Source organism: Notamacropus eugenii, chromosome 6 (genome assembly GCF_028372415.1).
Source record: "Notamacropus eugenii isolate mMacEug1 chromosome 6, mMacEug1.pri_v2, whole genome shotgun sequence".
Classification (NCBI taxonomy): Eukaryota; Metazoa; Chordata; class Mammalia; order Diprotodontia; family Macropodidae; genus Notamacropus; species Notamacropus eugenii.
Window position 1 is genome coordinate 323,850,930 of NC_092877.1, and position 26,964 is coordinate 323,877,893.

The 26,964-nt window shown below is 37.5% G+C and overlaps 1 protein-coding gene across 4 annotated transcripts in view; it reads right to left on the reverse strand.

Moving 5' to 3' along the window:
* DOCK10 (dedicator of cytokinesis 10) overlaps positions 1 to 26,964 on the reverse strand; it is a 358,984-nt gene that overhangs the window by 254,383 nt on the left and 77,637 nt on the right. For 2 of the 4 annotated variants that reach the window (XM_072617982.1, XM_072617986.1), the window contains exon 1: positions 17,350 to 23,596. The exons of 1 other annotated variant lie outside the window; for it this stretch is intronic. In XM_072617982.1, coding sequence (XP_072474083.1) covers positions 17,350 to 17,511 — 162 coding nt within the window. In that variant the 5' untranslated portion in view covers positions 17,512 to 23,596. Of the gene's footprint in view, positions 1 to 17,349; positions 23,597 to 26,964 lie in introns of those variants that run through there. One more of the 4 variants, XM_072617981.1, reaches the window with a different exon arrangement.

Below are 26,964 nucleotides of genomic sequence, written 5' to 3' on the forward strand. Positions count from 1 at the left end.
CTTGACACCAAACATCAGTCTTCAACATGTAAACATCAGGATTTAGATTTGTTAGGGATCCTAACACTTATCCGGTATAACACCTTCTCAGTACATATGAGGGAACTGAGATTCAGAAGATTATTCCTAAACACCTGGATGTTTGACTTCATGGAGAGCAAACAATGTCTCGTACATAGTACATACTAAAGGTGTATATGTATGCATGTATATAAATATACATGCATACATATATGTATACATACATACATTTCTTCCCCCCTTTCCTATCCCCTAATGGTAGTTTGATTTTTTTAACCTTTAATTGAATTACTTGACACTGAGTTTACACTGCCCAGCATCTCCTTTTTATCAGCACATGCACAGTCTGTATCCTAAAATTGCTGCTCTTTTTAAGAATCCCATGAGAAAATCCTGCCTCCCCAACTGAATCTCAAGGGGAAACCAGAACTGGAAATTGTTTCAGCATCTCACATATTCTCCCATGGATCACATGCTAGTCACCTCTGTTTTCAACAACCTTTCATTTTGACTCTTCTGTGGGTCAAAGTTTCAAAAAAAGCTGAGGTTTGGAAACTCATGTAGTTCTTTGCTAATACATAGTGAACATATATGTGTAGAGCATATTTAAATAAAGAGTAGGGACTGAACATTGAGTTGGCCAACTGACACCTAAAGCATTTGATGCAAAGCCAGACAACCTGAGGGCAATTCAAACAATGCCAACTTTCAACAGGGATGATAAACCTCAAAAATGTCCACATGTCTGGAAATTTCTTGGGAAAGGTTTGGGGAGGCACAGATGGCAGAACAGGGATGGCAAGTTTAAGGTTTTCTTTCAGACAAATCACTCCCTGGAAGCTTTTCCATGAGAATGCCAGAAAATACCTCATGGCATCAGGAAAATTATAAGCTTTGGGCACATAATAATGCGAGATGTGAAATTATTCATGGGCCAGTCTAAGACACCATGCACAAGGGAATGTTTTACAGGTTCCAAAATTCTCTGGGGTGCATTGAAGCACTAGTCCAACAGGAGAATCAAGGGGGAAAAAGCAGTATGGACTTGCTACTGGCACCTCCTGCCTTCTTATAAGACACTCTCTTTATGTGATGGTCATAGGGCAGAGGATCTTACCCTGGCATCCATGAACCCCTTGTGAATCCATGGATAGGTTTCAAGGGTTCCATGAATTTGAAAGGTGAAAAATAATCTTTATTTTCACTAATCTTCAAAAGAATTTTAGCATTTCCTCCAATTATTTAAAAAATTTTTTTCCTTAGAAATAGATTTAACCAGACTGCCAAAAGGATCCATGATGCAAAACAAAATGTCAAGAACTGCTGATATAGAATACAGCTCTCATTTCCTGGGTTCCAAACTTTATAAACCTCTACTCTTATTAACTGTCATTAAGCTACTGGGCCAAAGCAGGCTGTGGGTGGCAGGAGAGAAAAGGGAGCTGCTGTTTATGCAGGAAGAGTCACTACTCACCTCTTATATTGTGCCAGTGAATCAGGACATTGGGAATAGCCTCCTAACTGGGCTCCTTGCATCCTGCCTCCCCCCTCTTTAAACCATCTTCCACATAATTACCAAATGGATATTCCTAAAACAAGTCCCCATACCTCTTCACCTCTGCCTCTTATAATTATTCAAAGCTCAGTTTAAGCATCCTGTCTTACAAGAAGCTTTTTCCAATTTCTTCAGTTGTGGATGCTTCTCTCGCATCTCAAAATAAATTTGATTTTTTTTGCACGTAATTTATATCTGTGTGTGTTTTGTACACCCAGTAGACTATACATTCTTTTAAGGGAAGAGATAATTTCATTCTTTTCTTTCTATTCTGAGTATCTAGGATAGCACTAGACATGGTAGGCGTTTTAATAAATGTTTATTGAATTGAAATAATTAGTGTGCCAGTGTATATGGCAAGAGGTAATTCAAAGTTGGCCTGGTTTTGATTAGTGCCAGACCATGTATAATGGTAGTGTATATATATATATATATATATATATATATATATATATATATATATATATATATATATATATATACACATATGTGTGTGTGTTTGTGTGTGTGTGTGTTTTGATGCAATGAAAGTAGGTGGACATAGCTCAATGTGGACCCTGAAAGTCTCCATTATATTGCATTTGCCTTCAATCTCCTTCCCCTGTAGGGTTACGTGCATGTGGGGTTGTGGGTGTAGAGGTACTGTGCTTGGTTGCTAGTATATGACCCCAGAGAATTTTCCAGGATACTTCCAGAAAAATTAAGAGTTGTACTAGAGATACTACCTAGAACAGTTTTCCTGAATCATGAACACAGCTTGCACAGCTCAGTCAAGTGACATGGTAGGGAATGGAGAGAAAGGGGACCAGGAGATCTAACAATCATACTCTGAAACAATACAGCCTTATTCCCTTGTTGGCCTCTTTGTGAGGACAGGCTGTTCTACTAAGCAAAGCAGAGGATGTTTGCTATTCTTACTGTCTTTTGCTCAAAAGGCATAGCTGGGCCTTTTGTAACATCTTTTTTGAACATGGAAAAGGATAAGGCTTCAGGTAAACACTCCCCCTCACAGATGTAGAAACTGCAAACCTAGAAAAATGTAACCTCAAAGGTGAAGTACTATTCCCAGTATAACTTAGGATCAAGTATCTAGAAAGTAGATAGCCTGAGGTAGGGGAAACAGCACTGGACCAAATGGGATGAGACATAGATGCAAATTTCCCCCTCTCAAGAATTTACTACCAGGGTGACTTAGACCAGGTCAGGTAGCTTCTCTGTGCACCATCTCATTTGTCTCATCTACAAAATGGACCTTCTACGATATTACTGCTCTAAAAGTTGATGACTTTGTTGGATAATGCTCATTTCAATTCTAAATTTTGATTGTATGTCAAAAAAGTAGAAATCTTTTCATTTTGTGCTTACTGGTCTTACCTCTGAACACTTCTATAATGAAAAGGCTTAAGTCTTAAAAGGTAAAATCAATAAAAGTATTGTTTATCTTTCTCCATTTCACTGTAGGACTTGAAGTCAAGAGAGCTTGAATTCAAAACTTGGTTACTTGCTGTGTGAGCTTGGGCAAAACACTAAACCTCTCTCTACCTCACTTTCCTTATCTACAAAATGGGGGGGGGGGTGCATTAGATGAACCCTAAGGTCCTTTCTAGCTTGAAATCTAGAATTTTATTAGTTTCCTTGAGACTCAATTTCATCATTTATAAAAAAGGGGATAATGCTACTCATGCTATCTACCCTTAAAGAAACACTGTAATATTCAAATGAGATAGTATATCTTAAAATACCATATGAAAGTTAACAATTTTCATATTAACAACAAAAAGAGCAACAATAATTTCTCCAAAGACCTGCTGGAGTCTCTTATTCCCATAACCATGAAAAACTGGCAGTGACTATGAGGTGATGACCAATTACTTAACCCTTAATGAAACAAACACACCAAAGAGCTGTTTAAACTTAGCACTTGATTTTAGTTATACTCTTTTTCGTTTTTTACTCATTGTCTTATTTGCTTTTCACAACACTCTTGCTGCTTGAGGAGAGGGACTATCTTTTGCCTCTTTTTGGTTTCCCAGTGGGGGTTTATTGTAGGGGCTTAATAAATATTTACTGAATGAATGGGAAGTCAACACTACAGGTATTATTATCCCTGTTTTACAGATAAGAATCTAGAATCTCGGGAAGCTTAAATACAGTGCCCAGGTTTATTTGGGATAAGGATCAGTAATGCTATGATTGGAAAACATGTCCCCTGCCTCCCAGTCACATGCATTTCCCACTACAGCATGTTGCTCAGTGTCTGCTAATTCTAGTTAATCATACTGGACAGGCAAATGCAACAACTTCTAGGGAATTGCAGACAAAAGCTAGTTAGCGAAAACTTTTTTTGCTGCTGCATTAATTCCAAGAAATTAAAGTTGTATCTAAAGGACAATGGAGAACTGCCCATGAGGGACAAGTAGGATCAATATTTCCAATGATAACCTAACCTCAGTAAGTACAATAAGGTATGTGTATGTGTGTGTGTGTGTGTGTGTGTGTGTGTGTGTGTGTGTGTGTGTGTGTGTGTGTAATTGAGGAAGTAAATGATTGGAAAAGGAAGCAGACCAGTCAAATGGCAAGAGGAAGTGATAACTTGGTGGACAGCCAGTGAGTCCTATTGAATCCATTAAAAGTATAAGGACCTAGAACAGCATCTCCTGAACAGTGGGTGAATCCTTAGTGGGGTATACTTTGAAACATGGACCAAATCATATAGCATCAGAAGGCATGAAAGTGTCACAATCTGCATTGTTGGAGGGAAGAATGACATCATTAAGGTCAAGGAGTCATCAAAGAGTTAAAATAATGAATGAACAATTATGGAAGAATCCAATAGAGGGGAACTGGCAGATTTTTATGTTATTATGGATTTGAAGTATCATGGTCACCAGGCCTCCTCTCCTATGTGCCCACCTACAATGTGAATAGCTAGAAACATAATATAGCCTAGTATGGTTATCCAGGGTCTCCCCAAAGTCTTAGTGTCATTTTAAATCAAAGAGCTTAAAACATGCCTAAGACTTCTGCCTCTTGCTACCTATGAGATGTTGAGGGAATCACTTAATCAGTCATTCAGCCTTACTGAGCTGCCTTAGTATTCCTGTCTGTAAAACAAAGTATTTGGACTAGCTATCTTCTAAGGTCATTCATGTACAGCTCTAGATTTGTGATCCAATAATCCTGAGATCCCAGGAATATTTCTGGATTTCAGTTTCCTCATCTGTAAAATTAGGCAGAGAGGACTGGATACGTTTGAGGTCCCTCTTAACTCTTAATCTCTGATCCTAATCCAAAAGATGAGGGTAATTTTAGACCAAAACATGGACCCTTTAGAATAGCTTCAAAGTAAATTATCATGATCACCACCACCACCACCACCACCATTATCATCATCATCGTGATCATCATGATGATCATCATCACCACCAATTACAATAAATGCTTTCTATCTGAATTGAACTCCATTTAAAAGAAGAGACATATTGGCAATTTGTTTCTACTGTTTTTCAAACTGAGGATGCCTATGGTGGTGCTATTTGCCAAAATGAAATTTCTAGCTTTTCATTCAAATTGGCCATAGGGAAAGGGTAAAGACAGGAAAAACAAGGAAGATGACATGTTCATATACCTGCCATTCAAAAACAACAGCTGAAGCTTTCCCCGCCTGCCCATCATGGCAGCCCCCAGAGATTCGTTAAGCACCCAGAGACTACTTGCTTCAGAAATACCAGGGACAGATTTGTCATGTTCCATTCTATTTTCTGAGTTAATCAGGGAAGTGCCAGTGATTTTTATTTATTTATTTACTTTGGAAAGATCCTTAAATCAAGGATGATTGTTTTCTTTTAAATAACCTTGGCTTAAAATGGTGGGGTGGGGGCAAAGGGAGGTAACAGAGCACCTCTTTTGAAAGGACCTGACATTTGTAAGCATAGAAGAAAAATAAGCATAGAAAAGTAATAACACAGATTGAAATTGAAATGTCACATGGTGTTTGCTGAATACAAAGGGAGGTTGGTTAAAAACATTATTACAGAAGGATCTTTGAAGAGCAACATGCCTGATCTGATTTGAAACAAATGGTAAAAGTATTTCACAATCTACTTCCCTTTCCTCTCCAAGAGCTTCTTTGCTTATAACTCTCTCGGCCTTTTGATTCCTGTTTCAGACTGTCTCTTTATCTCTCCCCACAGCCTCCATTTTTGCAATATCTTTTGGTTCGATGCCTTTCTCATTTAGATCAATTTCTTTAATGACTCTTATTCACCCCATGTACCTTGGACTTAATAGTCTTCTTCTGTTGTTACCTTAGCTGTAGGAGGCTAGAATAGCCAACTATATCCAAAATCCACTTTTTAAAAGTGTTAAAAACAAATTCCATACAAACTACATTGCCACTTATTGAAGTTACCACCTTACCAGTATAAAACAGTAATTATCTCCATGCCCTGAATGGGAGAGAATAACTTTCTTTGCAAAATGGAAACGAACTGACCAACATTATGAAGGACTGAGGAATACACCTTGGATCTCAAGCAGAACTCAGGAAATTATTTTATCTGAAAAAAAATTGAATATTCCCTAGCTGTTGAAGTCACAATGTCCCAGAATGTCAGAGCTGGAAGGGACTTTAGTGGCCATCTAGTCCAAACCTTATTCTCTACAATATACCATACCAAAAGAAATCTAATCATGGTACAAAGACCTCCAGTGAACAGTGAACTACCCTGGAGACCTAGGAGATCTATTTGCAATCATTATTTTTTCAAACAATTTCTGGAATCTGTCTTGCTTAGATCTGAGGTTGGCTTACTAGTGACTTTGTCTTGAGACAGGATATCCTTATTTAGTTATTTATTTATTCTTTATTCTTATTTAGATGAGGCTTAACTTTAATTCCAATTCAAAAAAAAGATTGATTAAGCACATTACTATGTGGTAGGTACTATGTTTGGTGCTGAAGATATAAAGAAAAAAAAGTCCCTGCCTTCAGGAAGCTTACATGATAATGGAGAGAGGAAGCTACCACATATATTATAATCCTCATAGATTATAAATGAGACATTCTAAGGGAGGCTACATGGTATATTAAATAGAGGCCAACCTTAGTGTCGGGAAGACTCAGGTTCCAGTTATACTTCTGACGCGGACTGCCTGGGTGATCTTGAAGAAGTCACCTAATTTTGTTGAGTTATAAACAACTTTCTATGATTATAAGTTAAAGGCAAGTGCTTGACACATTGCATTGGATATAGGAAGCACACAAAAATATCTTGGAAATAATATTAAAGTAAGCAATCAGATAGCATACATTTCACAGATGAACATAGGTTTAGTAGTCATAGCCTATAATGAATTCTGCTCTTGAATGGTCTGCAAACTTGGGGATCTATATCTATCTTTCCGATTTTCCATCTCATAGTATGGGATTGCTGTACTTAGATACTTTGTGGATTGCTGACATAGAATAAGTAGAAAAAAAAGATATGACAAATCTTTCTCAAAAGAAAAACTACAAACAGTTAACAGTCATAGGAAGCACTGCTCCAAGTTACTGATGAGAGAAATACAGATCAAAACATCTGAGATTTGACTGCATAATCACCACATTGGCAATGGGGCTAAAAATAGGCATAGTCAATATTAGAGGGGTTATGGAAAGACAGGGGCACTAATGCACTACTGGTGGAGTTGGGAGTTTATGCAGCATCTCTGGAAAGAATTTTGAAATTCTGTCAATAAGAATTTATTAAGTGATTACTGTGTGCCATGTACTCTCATTTAGCACCCACTGCAATGGTTGGAGACATCTTTGATCCTCTCCTTTATGCCCCTCTATCCCAAGGTAGATACTTTTCCTTCTCTCCTTCTTCCACCTTGCTCCTCTTTCTGCATGTTGTATTCCTTCATTAGATTGTAAACACCTTGAGGACAGGGCCAGTCTTTGTTTTTATTTATATTTCCATCCCCAGCACTTAGCATGGTGCCTGGCACATAGTACATGCTTAATAAATGTTTACTGACTGACTGCCAAGCATTACAAACAGTGGAGACATGAAAAAAAGGCAAAAAAGTCACGATCTCTGCCCTCAAGAAACCCACATTTTTTCATTATTTAATATTTTATTTTTCCAATTATATGTAAAAACAATTTTAACATTTTTTTCAAATTTTGAGTTCTAAATTCTCTCTCTCCCCCCGGTCTCCCCCTCACTGAGAAGGTAAGCAATAAGGTTATACATGTGGAGCCATGCAAAACATCTTTCCATGCAAGTAATTCTGTGAAAGAAAACACAGACAAAACAATCCAAGAAAAAAAGTAAAGAAAAATTACTTTGATTTGCATTCAGGCTCTATGAGTTCTTTCTCTGGAGATGCACAGCACCTTTCATCATAAATCCTACAGAATTGTCTTGGATCATTATTTTTCTGAGAATAGCTAAGTTATTCATAGTAGATCATCATACAATACTGCTGTTACTGTGTGCAATGTTCTCCTGGTTCTACTCAATTCATTTTGCATCAGTTCATGTAAGTCTTTTTCATGTTGTTTTTTTTTTTTGTGAGAGCATCCTGCTCATCATAAGAAACTGATATTTGAATGAGGGAGATAACATGCAAATAATTATGTCTATGTAAGATATACATGGAGTTAATGGAAAGTAATATCAGAAGAAAGGCAGGAGGAATTGGGGGTGAAGAGGATGGAGAACAAAGAAAGGATTCTTAAAGAAGTTGGGATTTGAGCTGAGTCCTGAAGCAAACCAGGGGATTTAAGAACGGAAGAGTGAGGACAGAAAATATTCGAGGCCTGAGAGACAGACAGTACAAAGGCACAGAGATGGGAGGTGAATTGTGAGGAATAGCATATAAGTCTGTGTAAATAGATCATATAGTATGTGTAGGGGAGTAAAGCACATGAAGAGTGTAAGGTAGGAAGGGACCAAGCTGTGATCGACATGTCTTGTATTTAATTCTGGAGATAATAGGGATCCACTGGAATTTATTGAGGGACACTGTCAGACCTGCGATTTAGAAAAATCACTTTGGCAGCTTTAGTGTAGCCGAAGGATGTATTAGAGTGAGGAGAGACTCCAAAATATTTATAGCTGCATTTCTTACAGTAGCAAAAGAATGGAAACAAAGTAGATGCCGATGGATTTAGTATAATGGTTATTGTTACAGTGCTGCAAGATACCAAGAATCTGATGAATACAGAAGCATGGGAAAATATCTATGAACTAACAGAATGTGAAGAGAGAACAGCCAGGAAAACAATATCATAATGGAAGCTAGCATTTATGTAGCAATTTAAGATTTGTCAATTACTTCATATATATTCTATCATCCTTCCAACAACTCTGTCAGGTAGGTGCTTTAATTACCTCCATTTTACAGATGAACAAACTGAGGACAAGAGAGATTAAATACCTTGTACAAGATGACACAATTAGTGTTTGAGGTGATATTTAAATTCATATCTTCCTAACTACAAGTCTACACTGTATCCGATAAACTATGACTTGGTTTCCTACTTGCCAGTGGGCATATGAAAGAAGAACAAACGAAAGACTGAAAATGAATCCTGTAAAAATATAAAGACCAAGCTTGGCCCCAGAGAAGAGTCATGAGAGGTAATTTCCCCACATTCTTTGCAGATGTAGAGGATTAAAGGGTATAGATTACTGTACATGATATCAGAACTTTCGATGCATTTGTTTTGCTGAACTGTTTAAAAAAATTGTCATAAGTGACGGATCTCTGGCATAAAATATTCAGAAATGTAGACACTGTAAAACAAAAGATATCCATAAAATCTATGTTAAAACCCTACAAAGTGGAACACACTGAGTGAATTTACACATAATAATAACAGCAGCTTCATTTACATAGAACTTTTTCATTTGTAAAATGCGATTTTTCTAATGTAAACTGGTTTCTATTTTTCATCACTGAATTTCTAATTCTGAAGTCATGAATGAATTAAAGGTATTTCCCTATAAAAGAGAAAGGAAAACAGAAAGAAGCCAAGATGCTAAATTTTCAAAGAGTGGCAATTAGGATCTATGAAGGCAGAATAAATTCATAATTTACTCAATAAAATCCAATTTGGGAGTATTTGCTTGAATAAAGATATTTTTGATAAGTATTTTAACACCATGTTGAATTTGATGACTTGAATTTCCATTTCCCCTCTCTAATATCAACAAGTGGGCACAAATTAAGCTGGATTGGAAAAGGTCAATTCATTGGCCTGAGTATATCCAAGAAGAGTGAGATAGATTTTTGCTTTCTCCATAGTAACACAAGATAAAATTTGGAATTGTAACTTGAATCAATAAGATCATTTTGTACAGATGGAGGTCCAGTCCTATGCTGCATAAGTTTTTATTATTTTTTCTGGCCCTTTGATTTTATAATTATGGGGAGGCCCTTGTGTAGGTACTTTCCTCTGATGGAGATCAGCATCTGTCTGCAACTTAGAGGTGTGAGTGACCCTGAGAAGCTGTCACTTGCCCATGGTCACAGAGTCAGCATATTCCAGAGTTAGAATTTGAACCTATCTTTCTGACCCAAAGTCTGGCCAAACAGACCCTCTCTGCCAGGCTGTCTCTCAGTACAAAATCATCTATGACTAATATGCTAAAGTTAGGTGACTTGACAATCAAAATATTTAAGAGAAAAGGATTCTCATTTGAGACTTATTTGGTCTCAAAAAACTTGTCTAAACTCACTAGATTGGCATGTCTGATTGAATGTCTGTTTCCCTTTTACTTTATAAGACTGGTTTTATAGAATAGAGAATAAAACATTTTTCCCCAAATTAAGCATATTATGCAAAATTATTTCAGTAGGGAGGAATTTTTCATGTTTATCTCAGCTCTCAATTAAACAACTTCATTAAAAACAGTGTGTAGGTGGCAGAAATAACCATGTAGCTCATTCAGATGATCCTCTTAAAGTGGTAGAAAAATAACAGTAATTCTTATTCATTTCTCCCCTGAAAACACTCACGGTAAACTCAATGGATATTAAATTCATTTATTTCCCATAAAAATGTCACTCCATTGGAGCATCGAAATACTAGGGGGTAAGATTAAAACCCATCTTATAAGCTAATGTGTGATATCACTGTTCTCTAAATGATTATCTTTGGGAGGGGGATACATAGGATTTGGCCTGTGCCATCCTGGAATCTGTACAATGAGCCACCATGCAGTAATGGATTGCCTTGCATGTTTACAACCACATTGGTTATTTCAATTTCACAATTGCTTTCTAGCTATGAACACAAAAAGTTACTGATTGACTTGGTGTATAACCTCCCTACTCTACTTCCTGCCAGTCCCTCTAATCATGTTCTGGAAACCAAGTGATTACACCAATATTACTGGATGAAAGAAGTAATCTTTTCAACTTCTCTGTCTCTATTTCCTTTTCAGTGTTTTCATGAAGTTATAAACTTTTTCTTCTTCTTCCCTTTACATTTATCTTATTCCTCTACTCTTACCTTACATTATACTCTTATATCTTATTCCTCTACTCTAATTTTTGTAAAAACTTGGTAAATTTCAGAAAGTGAAAGATCGTTATTGCAGAAATTAAGTGGTATGTACCCTGAGCTTCCCAAGCACCAGAAAATGAAGAGTTGTATTGTTAAATCCCATACCTCTATTGAGTAGAATGTAAGTTCCTTGAAACTTACAGGAAATATTTCATTTTTGTCACTGTATCCCCAGCACTCAGTATGCACCTCACAAATAGAAGTCACTTGATAGATGAATTATAGCAAATTAGTCTTTTCAGCAATGGGGAGGGGAGTAGCCAAAGTCATTATAATTTTTACGTAAATCTGGGATTCTGCTCAAATCTCCAAAATGGAATGGGGGGACCAATTATATCATTTTTCTTAGTCTTCACTCACCAACCTGACCCATCTATGTGGTAGATAATTTAGAAAAGAAAAAGACCACTGGCAGGAATATTTTATTAAACAGTTTCTTTTAAGTGAAAAATCACGTCTATTCAAAACAAGAAAATGAAAATAGGAAGGTTAAATCAATATCTGAACTGTGTTGGCTAGACATAATATGAAAATATTGAGGACACAGCAAACCATGTTCATTTCCCTTGTTAATAAAGCTTTGTTAACTTAGTATAATTAATTATTAAATCAGGACATAGAAAAGAGGGGGTGATTTTACTTCCCTGCATCACTATTATCCTCCTATTACATTATTTTATAGGCTCCTCTTAATTCCTGTCCTTATTGAATGTGACATATTTGAAAACCAATCTCTGCCAGCATAACTATATAACCTTCGAAGATGGAGATACATTTCTCTTTCCATAAACAATGCATGAGCCTCACTCACTACTTTGCATTATCCAATACTCTCAAAGCACTTTGCCAAGAAGAGGTTATCAGTGCTCATGTTTTACATGAGGGTAACAATTAGTGAGGGATTAAGGTGCTCTGGGTCTCCTGACTCCTAGCTCAGTTTTCTTTCTATTATACTCCTGGCAGGTTGTCATATTTGGACCCAACAGTTCCTCTGAGCCACAGAAAGAACAGAGTAAGCTTGCTAACAGATGGTTACCTGGAAGAAATCTAGCTTATGAGAATACATCCCAGGGGCCAGATTCCCTACTCTCAGGGTTGGCAGTTCACTTTGTGCATTAGAGAATCTGATCCAAGACCTTTTAAGGACAATGAGGGAATGAAATTCTTCTGGAAGGCAACAAATAATACATGCTGGAGCTCTGGGGCCACCAAAAAATTCCTAAATAAGATACTGCTTCCTTGGAGGCAGCCATTAGCACCCAGTATCTCTGAAAAGTTAAGAAGGCAAATGCTTTGCTCAAAGAGATTTTAATCTCACAATGAATAACCAATGTATGTAGCACTTAAAGGTTTCCAAAGTGCTTTACATATATCTCATTTGATCCTCAAAACAACCCTCTAGGTAGGTATTAATATTATACCAATTTGACATATGAAGAATCTGAGACTGAGAGAGAAAGATTAAATGATTTGCCTTGGGTCACACAGTTGGTAAGTGACTAAGGCAATATTAAATTTTAGGTCTTACGACTTCCATGTTCACTACTCTCTACTTCACATCACCTATTTTACTTCCTCTGATGGTCCACTGGGTTAAGCAATAGGAAAGTTTTAAATAGTTGTGCATTCCATTTCATTTTCCTTATCTGTAGGATGATAGGGCTAGACTGAGGAACATTAAAGATCCAGTCCCCCTCCAGCTGGGGTGGTGATGTTCTATGATTTTCAGCAAAGCAGTTCTCTCTGTTTTAATTTAAACAGCTCAAAGGGAATAGACTGCAAAAATCTCTTCATTTAGGAATCTCCCTAGACAAGTAGCCAACAGGTCTCTTCGAGGGCTAGAATTCTCTCATCCCACTGTCCATCTTGCATCTGGGGACCTTTGTTTGTCTGTCAGATTGTGTGTGGAAACATGAATGTCACAGCTCCTTGAACTGATCAGAAGGGCTTTCTGTCTTCCCAGTTTGCCCCAGTACATTGCAGCTGATGGGCTCAAAAGGCGTTGTTTATATCTTGTCATGTCAATGTCATCGACTTAAGTCGATCCAGATCAAGACATTTAGTAAGGACCTATCATGCACAGGATACCATGTGAAGGACATCCTGTGAATTATAGACAGAATTTTGATTTGATCAAGTTTTTAATGAGCAGTTATCATGATCAACATGGCAAGAAGTGGATGCAAAGCTTTTCAGCCCTCCAGAGGCCAAAAATCTGCTTGAGAAGCCAAGGTTTAGTCATAAATTGTTAAACATCATTTTAAGAGTCAGATAACAAAGAGAGCAATAGATGTTGGCAGGAAAATAAACGGAACAAGCAAGTTATTAACAGTTGACACCTAGTCAAGTTCAGGGCACATTGTGTATGCTTAGTAAATATTTGTTGGGTGAATGGATGGATGGATGGATAAATGAATGAGTGAGTGAGTAAAAATTGGGTTGGAATAAGAGTAAACTATTTCTTAGTTTGTTCATTTATAAAATGAGGAGTTTGGGCTAAATTCTGTACAAGGTCACCTATAGCTCAAAATCCAAGGATCTTAAGTGCTCTAGGATTGAGAGGAGAGAGATAGTCCAGGAAGAATTATACTGAGAAAGCTGGACTTGAGCTGGATGTTGAAGGATAAATATGATTTGGACAAGTGGTAAAGCATGAAAAAGTGCATTCCAGACTGAAGTAAGCAGTAAGATAAAGAGCATGAAAGTAAGAAAATGAAAGATGGATTCAGTGATTCAGTGGATTAGGCTGGTGCTAAGGTCACATGTACTATGGTTAGTAGGCTTGGAGAAGCCTGATATGTAGCCTGAATGCTAAACTTGGCATGCAATCTTAGAACTTCTGACTTTGTCCTGAAGGCATTAGGGAGCCATTTAAAGCTGTGTTGTTGTTGTTGTTTTTAAATCAGGGAAGTGATATAATTGGAGCAGGGTTTTAAAAATATTTCACAGGAGGCAATGCTCAAGATGGGTTGGAGAAAGAAGAGATTGGTCATAAATAGACCAGTCAGAGCTAGACTACAGATGATAAGGTCTTGAACTTGGGTGAGCCAAGTCAGAGTGAGTATAGATTCTAGATGTGTGGTCAAAGAAAAATCCACAAAACTTAGTAACTGGTTGAATATTATGGGGGATAGAGGATGAGAGAAGGAAATCAAAGATGCTTCAAGTGTGGTCATTAGGAGGAGGTTGGTTCTATTACCTGAAATAAGGAAGTTAGGGTGGAGAGCTGTTTTTTGGGGGAATGATGAAGACTTCAGTTTTAGATTGTCAGTTTCTACAGGGTAGAGACAATATACTCTCAACTCATTTTATCTAGCACCCAGCAAAATTCTGATGCATTTTCCTGATAATAGTAGCAAATATTTAACCCCTCCATCAGACACACTAATTTTAATAAAGCAACTAACGATTTTTGCTGCATAGATGAAAAGTATCACAAGCCAAATAAGGATTTTCATTTGAGATAACTAGGGATCCATTAGTTCATTTGCTTGGCACACTTTATTTTTAAAATTGCTTTGTTGAGGTTTTTCTTTTAAATAGCACACTCACTTCCCAGGAGCTGTCCCATCATTGAACTTTCCCTTATAACAAAGTAAAACAGGCAAAATCTTATAGCAGCTTCTGACAATATGGTCAGCTTTCTACACCTGAAATCTACAACTACTTAACAGAGAGGAAGGAAGGGTGTTTCATTATAGTATCCTTAGCTTCTTTCAAGGATCATGTATTATCTCCTAAGGAATTCTTTTCCTGATTCCCCTAGTTGTTAGTGTCCTCTCCCTTTTCCTCATATTATCATAAACATACTTAATATTGTGGGTTTCCTTAAGTGAAAATCTGACCAAGTCTCTTCCCTATTCAACAAATTCCAGTGGCATATTATTTCATTTAGGATAACATTTAAAGTTTTCTGTTTATATTTTAGGTGTTAAAGCCTTTCACAAATTGTCTCCAACCTCTTCTTTCAGTCATGTTATGTATTACTCTTCTTCTTTCATACTATTATACCATCAAACTGAACTTCTCTCTATTCCTTACATGTAATGTAACTTCCTACCTCATCGCCTTTGTACTAGCCATCCTTCATGCATGGAATGCACTACTTAGCTATGTGTGCCTTGTGGAATTCTACACTTTTTTTTAACACTCAGCTCAAAACCTACTTTTACTTGATGTTTTACCTAATCTCCCCTATTCCTTGACTGCCAGTGCCCACCTTTCTCAACATCCTTGCAACAAATTACACAGTATCTATTTTATAGTTAGTCTATTTACTTTATGTCATGTCCTCTCTAATAGAATCTAAGCTCTTTGAGAGTAAGAATTTTTTCTTTTTTTGCCTTTGCGTAGCTAGTGCCTAGTATTGTGCTAGCACATAGTAGGTATTTAATAAATGCTAGTTGATGGATTGATTGCTCCTCTTCTGCTCCTCTTTTTGTATAGTATTATTTAACTGTTTCATTAAGCTTCCCTGCCCCTGGGCAGTAGACTATAAGCTTCCTGAAGGAAGGACTGTGTAGTTTTTTATCGTTTATTCCTAGTCCCTAGGAAAGTGCCTTGAACACAGCAGGCACTGATAAATATTCGTTGAATGGAATTTAGAATAGATTTACAAAGTTTCTTTCTTCTCTTTAAAATTCTGTCATGAAAAGTATTTTCTTTAGGAGAGCTGCCAATTTTCCTAATGCATTTCCTTGTTATGTTTGAATTTCTTTCTTATTTTAGCAAGGCCACAGGGCTTTGATGGTTTTTTACATTGTATGTTGATTGATTTTTTAAATCATTTTATCGTTATTTTTTTAAAGCTTGATTTAATTAGTACAACAACAATAATAATACCAACAGCTAAAAAGGAAGAACAAAGGGCTAGTTGTTCAGGTGACAGACATAACAAGTTGAAGCTGCAAACCCTATAGGAATGGACAAAGTGCATCCTATTATTATCAGGTTTAAAGCAGGAATGACTGAACAAATGTATGCATACCTCTGAGTGACCGAAACCTCCCATATATTACTTATCAACCTTCAAAGGATTTCACTGATAGGAGCTGCCACAAGTTTGAAGTTATCAGTGTGAAGTTAATTCTTATTAGCAGAGTTGTCTTAGCCACTTGAGAAGCAGGAGTGAGTACAGAATAGGCTTACGTGTTTTTTTAAAAATCATGCAAGTGCTGGAAATCAGACTGATTGGAAGAAATCGTTGGGGAATGTTACTGAATAAGCTGTCATTCAGAGGCACAAACCAAGTGAAAACACTTTGAACTAAAGAATTCTGGGCAGGGATTTTTCATTCATTATTAGACATAGATTTGATATATGAGAGGGAAAAATGTCTACGATACAAAACCACCCAGACTTCAATATTTTCCCCGAATTTTGGAAACTTTAACACAGCCTCTACATCCTGGTGTGGAATTTCAGTGACTAAGCAGATTGCAAATTGTGTCTCCTTCATCGGAAAGAAACTTAGAAACAAGAAAAGACTCCTTGTCCTACAATGCACACCGAAGAGAATCTAAAGGAATTTGAAGCAGAGAGGACACCACATTTAACAGGTGACAAGGAACAACTCTCCAGTAGCATATCTGAAAGCAAGTCTATTCTAAAGACAATTTCTCCAAGAGTGGGTCAAGGATCAATAAGCCACTTGATCACAATTTTATGAAAAGATACACTCCTTATTCTGAAAAGACTCCTATGATTAAGAAGAAAAAGATGCATATGCTTTCTTTCGCTTTTTGCCACCAAATCAGAATTAAAAACTGATTCGAAGCTATGCTGCAGCGACCTAATGATAAAAATGACCACATTCAGGCTTCTCCATTGGTGAAACACAAATCACAGTCTCTATTCATTCCTTAAAACTTGAAGCATAAAATAAAAAATCATTGTTAATTCCCACTCTGAAATGCCTTTTCTGAATGACAGTTAAACTCAGGTTTTAGAAAACTACACAGAGGAGGGTTTCCAATAGTCCACAGGTATATTCTAATTGGGTAACAGACAAATGTCAGCTGTGTTGAATACGAGTTTCTGGAGACTACTCAAACACTCATTCAGAGGAACCAATCCTCCAGCCCATATTTCTGCATCTATACAAAACCAAATCAAACCAGAACAATACATGAGCAACTCCAACGATGTATCCCCTTAGACAAGAACAAATTCAGTGACCTGAAGCTAAAGAGTGAAGTATATACTCTACCATGCTGATGAGGGTCCTGGGTCTGCTCATTTCGTCCTCACTATCCAGAGGCACAATTTCATGTGATGGCTCTTCCTGGCGTCGCCGGCAAATGTGTGGACAGTTCCTCTGTACCACAGAACGAAAGGCTTGTAACAGAACAATACTGGCAGCGCAGCCCATTGCTGCATCCTGGAGCCTACAAAATAACTTCTATGTTTATGCTATGTTTGAAAAAAAAACAAAACAGTGGCTCCTTGTCCTTGCAAACAGCCTACATTGCAGCTGCAGCCAGCCAGCTCTCCAATCGCTTCCTTGGTTCTTGATCATCTGATCACAACTGAGTAGCTTGGATGCAGAGATAGGAAAGATTTGATCCACTAAAATGAGACACACTCAGAAATATGAGTGCGTTTTGCTGGGAGAGTGTTTCCTCAACTCATCCGAGAGAGTAGGCTTCCTGTGCATTATGGAGATGGGCTGTAAGTCTCAGGTTCATAGATGTCAACATATTACAATCTCCCCCTGCCCCCACTCAGATATAGTGTAAATGAAACAACGTAAGCATCTGGCTCCAAGCTAACATGTGTATAGAACAGTGAGAAGTATTGACACCAATCATCAGATTAACATTGAGGACTAGTGGAAATGAAAAAAATCCAGTTCCAAAAGGAACCTCTGCTACACATCCACTTGCTAAGTGATTAAAAGGATGTACTTTGCACATGACTTAAGTCTGGGTAATTCAGTGGTGTCATCTGAGGCACAGAGCCTTCCAAATCAGGACCGATGCAGAAGCATATACCCAATCCCCAGAAGAAATCCTCACTAACATTGCCTCTCAGTGACATGGTGGTTCTGTTCCCACACATGCAGCTTTGCAGACTAATACATTTTTATATCAACACTGAATGGGGGAGAGGGCGGAGAGATCAAAAAGGTTCTCTACTAATGAGATCAGAGCTCGAGCTAAATGAAGTGACCCCTCAGGAAGGGTAACTCTAAAAGCACCTTCACATCCCAACTCTAAGTATTCCAGGCAGAGAAACAGAGACTCCCAGTCCTTGGTAGTTAACAGCTTTGTACTCTGACTCCAGTCAGACTAGTCACTCAGAAGGCAGTTAAAGAGATGCTTGGAAATCACATGACCTTCTTGGAATGGTCTCAAGACCTAATGGTACTCTGTAAGATAATAAGGCATCAGAGGAAGTTTGCACTAAAAATATCTTACAGAAAATGGATTTTGCTTACATGCAAGGAAAGGTAAGAATTCCCCAATAGGATTTTCAATATTAGGCACTTTCTTTTAGCTTGACTTTCCAATGTGACTATTTGAGCATCAAGGAAAGTGGAAGGAGAAAGATGATTTTGTTTTTGGTTTTGATATAGGCAGTTCAATTCATTTCAATTCTTCAGGCATGTATTAAGAATCCACTATAATCCAGGCACTGTGCAAATAAAAAGATAATAGAAATGAAAACAGCCTTTGACCTACACAAACTTCTCCTCTTCAAAGTAGGTACTGCTTCACGAACTTTGGGAAGAGGTCCATTCTACTGTAAGGTACAGAAAATGGAGCCCTAAAATGTGCTGCTGCTTCTACAGGACCATCTTGTGCTGTACTTGATTAGGCATTAATTACTCACTAATTTGTCACAACACGGTATAATGCTCAGGGGTATGCTTGCCAGAGAAGGAAAACATATTCTCTGAGACATTAAGCACTTGCTGCCAGTATTTTTTTTTTGTCTCAGTCTGTTTTGAGCAAACTTATTCTGTGTGCCTGGAAAAAGTAGAAAAAAAAACAACCAAAAACCTTACGCTGCTGGCAAATGCTAGACTAGCTCCCTTAGAGAGTTCTCAGGGAAGGTTGGTGTTCATTTAAACTACTTGTATTTCAGAGCACTGAGGACACCCCAGAGCAAGCCTGTGGTTGGTAGGTATATTATACAAATGAACACACACATATTAGTGAACTTACACACACACATGTGCGCACATACATAGATATACATGTAGACATACACACACACATACACATATAGCATACATATACATATACACACACTCAGAGGGGCACCATGGAGAGAGTTGGCCTCAGAGTTAGGCAGACCTAAACAGTCAGTCCTGTCTCTGACACATACTGATTGTGAGACCTTCCTTAAATCAGTTACCCCTCAATGCCCCAGAGGGCTCTCTAAGAATGCGGCAAAACATTTGTTGATCTGCATTAGACCCATTGGTGGCATAGTGGATATAGTCCTAGGCCTGGAGAAAGGAAGGACTCATCTTTGTGAATTCAAATCTGGCCTCATACACTTAGTAGCTCTGTGATTCTGGACAAGTCAATTAACCCTTCTTTGCCTCGGTTCCTCATCTATAAAATGGGCTGGAGGAGGAAATGGAAAACCACTCCAGGATCTCTGCCAAGAAAACTCCATATTGGGTCACAAAGAGTAAGACATCACTGAAAAACACTGAACAGCATTGGGAGAGAAAGTTTACTCACCAGAGGTTCAAATCACGTTCCCATGTCTATCTCTGTTTCTTATTTCTCTTTCTGTTTATCTCTATCTGTCAAGTTCATACATTGGTATACACCTTGATATCATACTTATTAGCATATATGTAAATCTACATACGTTTACTTTCTATATTTTACATACATACATACATACATATTCACAAGAGAGGTGGCATGGCATAATACGTAGAAGGTTAGCCTTACAGTCAGAAGATTTAGATTCAAGTTTTGCCTCTGACACTAGTATCTGTGTGACTCTAAGGAAATTACTTATCCTATCAGTGTTTCAGAAGACTAAGTCTATAAATTATTTAGATACTTTGTGGAAAGAATTCCTTCCCTAGAAATCCCCTGTAAAATCACAGATATAGACCAAAACAAAACAAAAAATTTGCTTACACATCTGAACCACCAGAGACATTTTCATCCATATATTTAAAATCTCTATGTATAATTTTAAAATATACTTGTTGCCCCTCCACAAGTATGATTCCTGGTTCTCCTTCTCTTCCCAGGTGTACACCTGGGAAACAACCATAACAAATAAGCGATCTCCTGTGTTGTTGATAAGATTGCTTATCTATTTCACCAGTCCTGACGGCTGCAAAGCTGAAGGAGACCCGCTGGCCACAAATACCATATGCTTGGCAGCTTTGGGACAGACTCACATTCCAAACTCTGTTCCCAGCCCACTTCCTTCTGCATTTGGCTAACCTCTTGCTCTGGCTTTTGCAGTTAGTTATTTTGGTAGTTACCGAAGTCTTTTGGGGAGGTGACTAAGATGTCCCAGGCTACATGGATACTATTTTCATCAGCTCTCCCTTGGTCTGTAAGGAACTCACACTTAGTCTTGATGGGAGACAGAGGGGCTTTGTATGTTGCTGTTTGTTGTATAATTGTTTTCCTAAAGATTTTATTTCTTGAGAATTATATTATTATTATGGCTACTGCTTTTCAGAAAAGTTCAATGAATAGAAGAGTCACCAAAAGGAAAATAATTAGGATCAGAAGGCTAGACTATTCATACTCATCTTCTGCATATAAAAAAAATGTCACCCCCTCCAAAAAAAAAAAAGAGTTCAAATTGTTGGCCATCCCTAGCATAAGTGATGTTGTAAAATTCACATGGGGAAAAACGTACATGAAGTATTGAAAAACAGGTTTACTATCTATGATCATAACTGTATTTTAAGCTATAATACAAAGTATTTAATACTATTGCAAAACACAGAAATTTTTGTGACCTTCTTAATGACTTTAGGGAACTATCTTTTGCTTTTTCTTGGACTTTTTTTTGGGAAACATATAACTACTCAAAACCATATCATTGTACACATTAACAGCAATACTGTTAATGACCAACTGTGATAGACTTAGTTAATTTAAACTATACAATTTTTCAAGACAATTCCAAAGGAACCATCATGAAAAATGTGATCCACTTCCCGAGAGAGAACTGATGAATTCTGAGTGCAAATAAAAGTAGAATTTTTTTTCACCTTCTTTACTTTTCTTCTTTTTTGGCAACATGGCTAATAAGGAAATATATTTTGCATGACATCACATATTTAATTGATATCATACTGCTTGCCTTCTTCATGGGTGGGGAAGGGGAGGGAGGGAGGAAGAGAATTTGAAACTGAAATTAAAAAAAAGAATGTAAAAATAAATGAATAACAAATTTAAAAATATTTTTAAGGGCTATAAAAATATATTAATTGCAATCTCAGAAGAACAGAAAAACAGAGTTTTTGAACCTTCGAGATCATCTAATGGTGTCTTTTCTCAAGCTAAGGAAGCTCAAACTCAGACTGGTGAAAAGTCTTTTGCCCAAGGCCACAAATGTTATAGCGAATGGCAAAGCCAGGACTGAAAGCCAAGTCTTCAGTCTCCAAGTCTGAGGCTCTTTTTGCCATGCCACACTGACATCTTAGTCTAAGAGGCTCTGATATACTAAAAAGACTATTTTCTCTCTTTTTTTAGAGAGGAGGAAATGACAGCACAGATAACTAAGTTAGAGTAACTGCCAGCAACTCAAACACATCCCAGCTGACAGCAGGAAACACCCTTCAGCTCCAGCATAAAGAATCATCACAGGATGTAGATGCTAAGTGAGAGCCATACAAAACAGGGGGTCATAATCAGCTGATCTGACTGTCATACACAAGAGGAAGCCCTGAGGGTGCTAGCCTGGTTCTATGGGCTGATGCCCCAATGAAAGGAAGTTAGCATTAACTTAATGAACCATTAGCAAAGACAACTCTTAAACTGACAATCTCCACCAAGAGAGATGGACTATCAGGCAGAGTAGAGATAAAAAACAGTTCCTCTCCTCAACGAGCCGGCATCCTGATTAGAGAAACAATATGCACACAAATAAATAAACCCCAATACATGTATGCACATGTATACACATACACACAGAGTGGACAGATCTCCAGAATTGTCAGTGTAGCCATGGGGCTCACACACTTCACAGTAGCAAAGGTCATATTGATTTCATTATCAGTCCCTGAAAAAGAAGGCCACCTTTTTCACTAGTCCAGGAAAAAAAAGGTGCTCCTGAATTTCTTCTCTCCATAGGCTGGGGATAATCCTTTCCTCAGAGTCCTGGGGAGAAATTGATCTGGCTAACAATGAGCACGCTTGCCTGTCTTTATAACCAGCCTAACCCAGGATTCCACAGACTCCTGCCTTGTTCACTAGACAGGATGAAGGATGGATATCTGCTACCATGTGCATTTCCTTTACACCTCTTTCTTTTTTTAAGTTCCCTTCTATCTCTTTTTCCTTTTTTATTACATTAATACATATTTATGGAATAGAACAGGCATTTTTATGACATATAAGATGATTGTACATGAAACTGCAAATCTACTATGTACAACTTGCCATTCCTTTCAAATATACAATTAAATTTTCATGTAAATTTCTTTTTTTTCTCCTTTTTTTCCTACCCTCCTCCCACCTCTTTTGAAGAGACTCAATGAAATCAATACCACTTTTGCTACTATGAAGTACGTGACAATCTACTGCCTCACTGGCTCCTCTGAGAATCCCTGATGTCCATTGTGAGTGTGGGCACGTGCGTGTTTGTGTTTTCTTACATGTGTACATTATTTCTCTAATTAGGATGCCAGCTTCTTGAGATTCCCCACATCTTCTTTGTACTACAACCTAGCAGAGTGAGACACACATGATAGGAACTTAATAAATACTCTTTGACCTGACCTGAATTGAATCTCAGTTTTATTGAGACCAGTTATTATAGAGTGGTACCTCAGTGGGAATTAACATCTGGATGTTTCCACAGGACTACGTGAACAAAGGAATCCCTCTAATACAGTGATTGGCATTCTTTCCCCACTAGTCTATTATGTGACAGCATTTGAATCTGCTCACTTTTACTGGCACAAAAGAAACAGGTCTTGCCTTTTTTTGTTTTGTTTTATTTGGAAAAGCAAGGACCTCTGGACAAGGTCCTTGTTAGTGAATGTCTGGCTAAGGATTGTAGAAAGAAATTGGAAATTGACTTGAGAAGGTGAGATCACTATTGAAGACTATTGATGAAACATGGCCCCAGATGGAGCCCATTATATATGTATCTGAACATTCTGGCTCTAAAGTTTCCCTTGTCTCTGTTTTCTTGGAATGATAACCAAGGAAGAGAGCAGTAGGTTAACAATATTTTTTAAAATAAAATTTTAGTGATTATCTTTTGCTTTTACATTGCCTAAATTTCTCTGTCTTCCTTCCATATCTCCACCTCAGAGAACCAGCCTATCTATCTATCTATCTATCTATCTATCTATCTATCTATCTATCTATCTATCTATCTATCTAGATATAGATATAGATATAGTATATGTATATATACATATATACACATATATGTATATATACATATATAATAAACACATGCACTATATACATGTGTGTGTATATATGTATACATATATATATATATATACATTAGACATTTTTTAAAAAGGAGAGGAAAAAAGCAGCAAAATTATCCAATGCTTAAAATACACTCCATGTTCCATACCTATGAGTCCCTGTCTCTGACAATGAGCGGCGAAGGTGTTTTATCAGACTTCTTCTTTGGGATCATGCTTGTTCTTTACAGTTTTTCAACATACTTCTCATTTGGTGATTGTTATTCTTTTCATTTAATAGCTAACATTTATATAATAACCCATATATAACCTATATTTATATAGTGTTTTAAGATTCTACAAAATGCTTTATATATACATATAATCTCATAACAACCCAGTGAAGTAGATCCTATTATTATTCCCATTTCACAAGTGTAGAAGCTGAGGCGGAGAGGGGTCAAATGACTTGCTCAGGGTCATACAGATAAGTGTCTGAGGCAGGGTTTGAATTCAGGTCTTTCTTACTCCAAGTCCAATATAGCACTTAAAGGTTTGCAAACTCCTTTACAAACATCTCATTTTATCTTTACATTTTATCTCTTATCTGGGAGATAGGTGCTAGTATTACATCCATTTTACAGAGGAGGAAACAGAAGCTAATTCATAAGCCTAAGGTCACACAGTTTATATATGTCCGAGCCGCTTACTACATTTACACTGTTGAAGTTGTTCACAGCATTAACTTGACTGTGCCCACATCACTTTGCTTCAGTTCACATGGATCTTTTTACATGTCTCTATATCCTGATATTCATCATTTATTACCATTTCCAGTCGTCCTGATGCATATCAGACCACTGGACCCAGATGGATCAAGAGCAGAAAGTGAGGTTGGTGACCTTGCACAGCCCTTCCTCACTCAAATCAAAGTCAACTGCAAGTCATGTCATCATTTTGATGTCATAGTCCTTTTCAAGAATGAAGGACAAACACAACACCAACAATGGAGTAATATTCCATTTCATTCATGAACCATACATTATTTAGTCATGCCCCCACTGATGGACATCTTCTAATAACTTTTCTAAGGGGCTAAAACAAGTCTTGAGTTATAATATAATCATAAACAGGCATAAATGAGAATCCCATCTATGGGTTTATACTATTATCATTCATTCATTTTTTCATTCTGTGTTTCTCAAACTTTTGACATGAATAGAAAGGTAAAAGTATTCATCTACAAAGAGCAAATGATCATACAAGGTGGATAGAAGACTGATGATGGAAATGATAAGTAATAGTTGGATGAGAAATTTAATGTTTAATCCATATAACTGAAGAATAATTGTGATCTTCATTTTAAGGATGCAAATATGATGGGATGCCATAATGTTCAATTAATAGTACAATGGAAAGGATACTAAACTTGGAGTCAGGGAATCTTTGTTCAAATCCCAGCTTTGCTGCTTGCTACCTACCTTTATAACCTTGAGTAAATCACTTAACTTCTAACCTCAGTTTTCATATATCTATATATTTCATAGAATGTGATCTTTAACATATTGCCCCTTTAGATCCTTTCCATCCCCAAAATTTGCTATGAATGAAATGACAAAGCTGCTGTAAAGGGATGAGATTTCTTGCCCTCCCTGCTTTTGGTGCCAAGTCTGTTGACAGAGCTTCACTGATAACAAATGGGTTGCCTAGCAATGATAAAAATGACCTCAGTACATGCTGTATTAACTGAGGAAGAAAACAAACAAATCTGTTAATAGCATTTATTATATTCACCCTATGTGGCATTCCATATCCTGCACAACTCTCCATACCTACCATGGGTTGGAAGTTAGTTTCAAGAGGCTCATAAATAGCATCCTTCTAAGGGCTCAGGGGTAAATGGAAACTTATAAGAAGAAATGAGTTTTCAGAGAATGACCAAGGAAACACATGAAATTTTGGAAAGATGTAAATGCCTTAGTATTTAAACTCACCATCATTCTTCAGTGCTTTTGAAAAGAGAAGATGGTGGGCCCATGCCCAGGGATTTCCTTCCTTCCTTCCTTCCTTCCTTCCTTCCTTCCTTCCTTCCTTCCTTCCTTCCTTCCTTCCTTCCTTCCTTCCTTCCTCCCTTCTTCCCTTTCTCCCACCCTCCCTCTCTCCCTCCTTCCTTTCCATCCTTTTCCTTCCCCTTCCTTCTTTATTTATTGTGTTAACTATGTCAGGCATTGTGTCTGGTACCTGTATTTCTATTTAAAGAAAAAAATGGTGTGTTTGAAACAAAAATAAGATGTGGTGAAATGATAATTGCTGGGATGTCACTTTGCGCACACAACTCAAAAGGCGTTAGCAACATTCTGGGCTTTCACATCTTTGGGTCTTTGCAATCCATTTGGTTGTGGGGAGTTTGTGGAAAGACAGTAGAAAAGAGAAAGAGTACATAGGAAAGTCTAGGACCAAGATGGCATCCCCACTGCTTTCTGGATCAAGTCCAGCTTAGAGAAAAATTCATCCTTAGAACTATAAGAAGGTGGAATTCTGTCTAGTCTTGCTAGGTTTTAGTGTGCTGCTTCCTGATGTGAGGCAGACTGGTAAAGCACAAAAAAGAGTTTACAAATAAAACAGTTTGGTGAAGGGAAGAACAATGTCCAGGACAAACAGATACTTGAGGTCTCTGGGCATACTCATCTCTGCTGGTGATTTGCCTCTCTGAACTCTACCACATTCCTTTGATCCTTAATCAGTTAATCAACAAGCATTTATAAGCATATCATTGCACTGGGCATTGCCAATAAAGACAACAGTGAAACAATAATTGTCCTTAAAAACTTACATTTTTTCAGGGGAGACCACATGACCCTTATGGGCTTCAATCTTTTAGCATCCTCAGTACTCATGACTCTGCTTCCTGCTTTCTGATTTATCCCAGATGCTGAGCTCAGAATCACTGTCCCAGAACTGGAAGGGACTTTGCAAGTCATCTAAACCGATCATCTACTTTGTGCCAGAATTCCTTGCAGAGTCTGCATGGGATGTATTTCTAACCTTCATACCCTTCTAAATTCCTGCCATAAAATCACTCCCAGGGTGATTCACACTGCGGTTTAGGACATACTGGTTATTGAGGTTAATTCTGCAACAATTCAACAAACATCACTTAGGTGCCTACTATGTTCAGGGCATTATGTAAGGCACAAGGGATAATTCAACGCTTAGCTCATCTACATGTTCCCA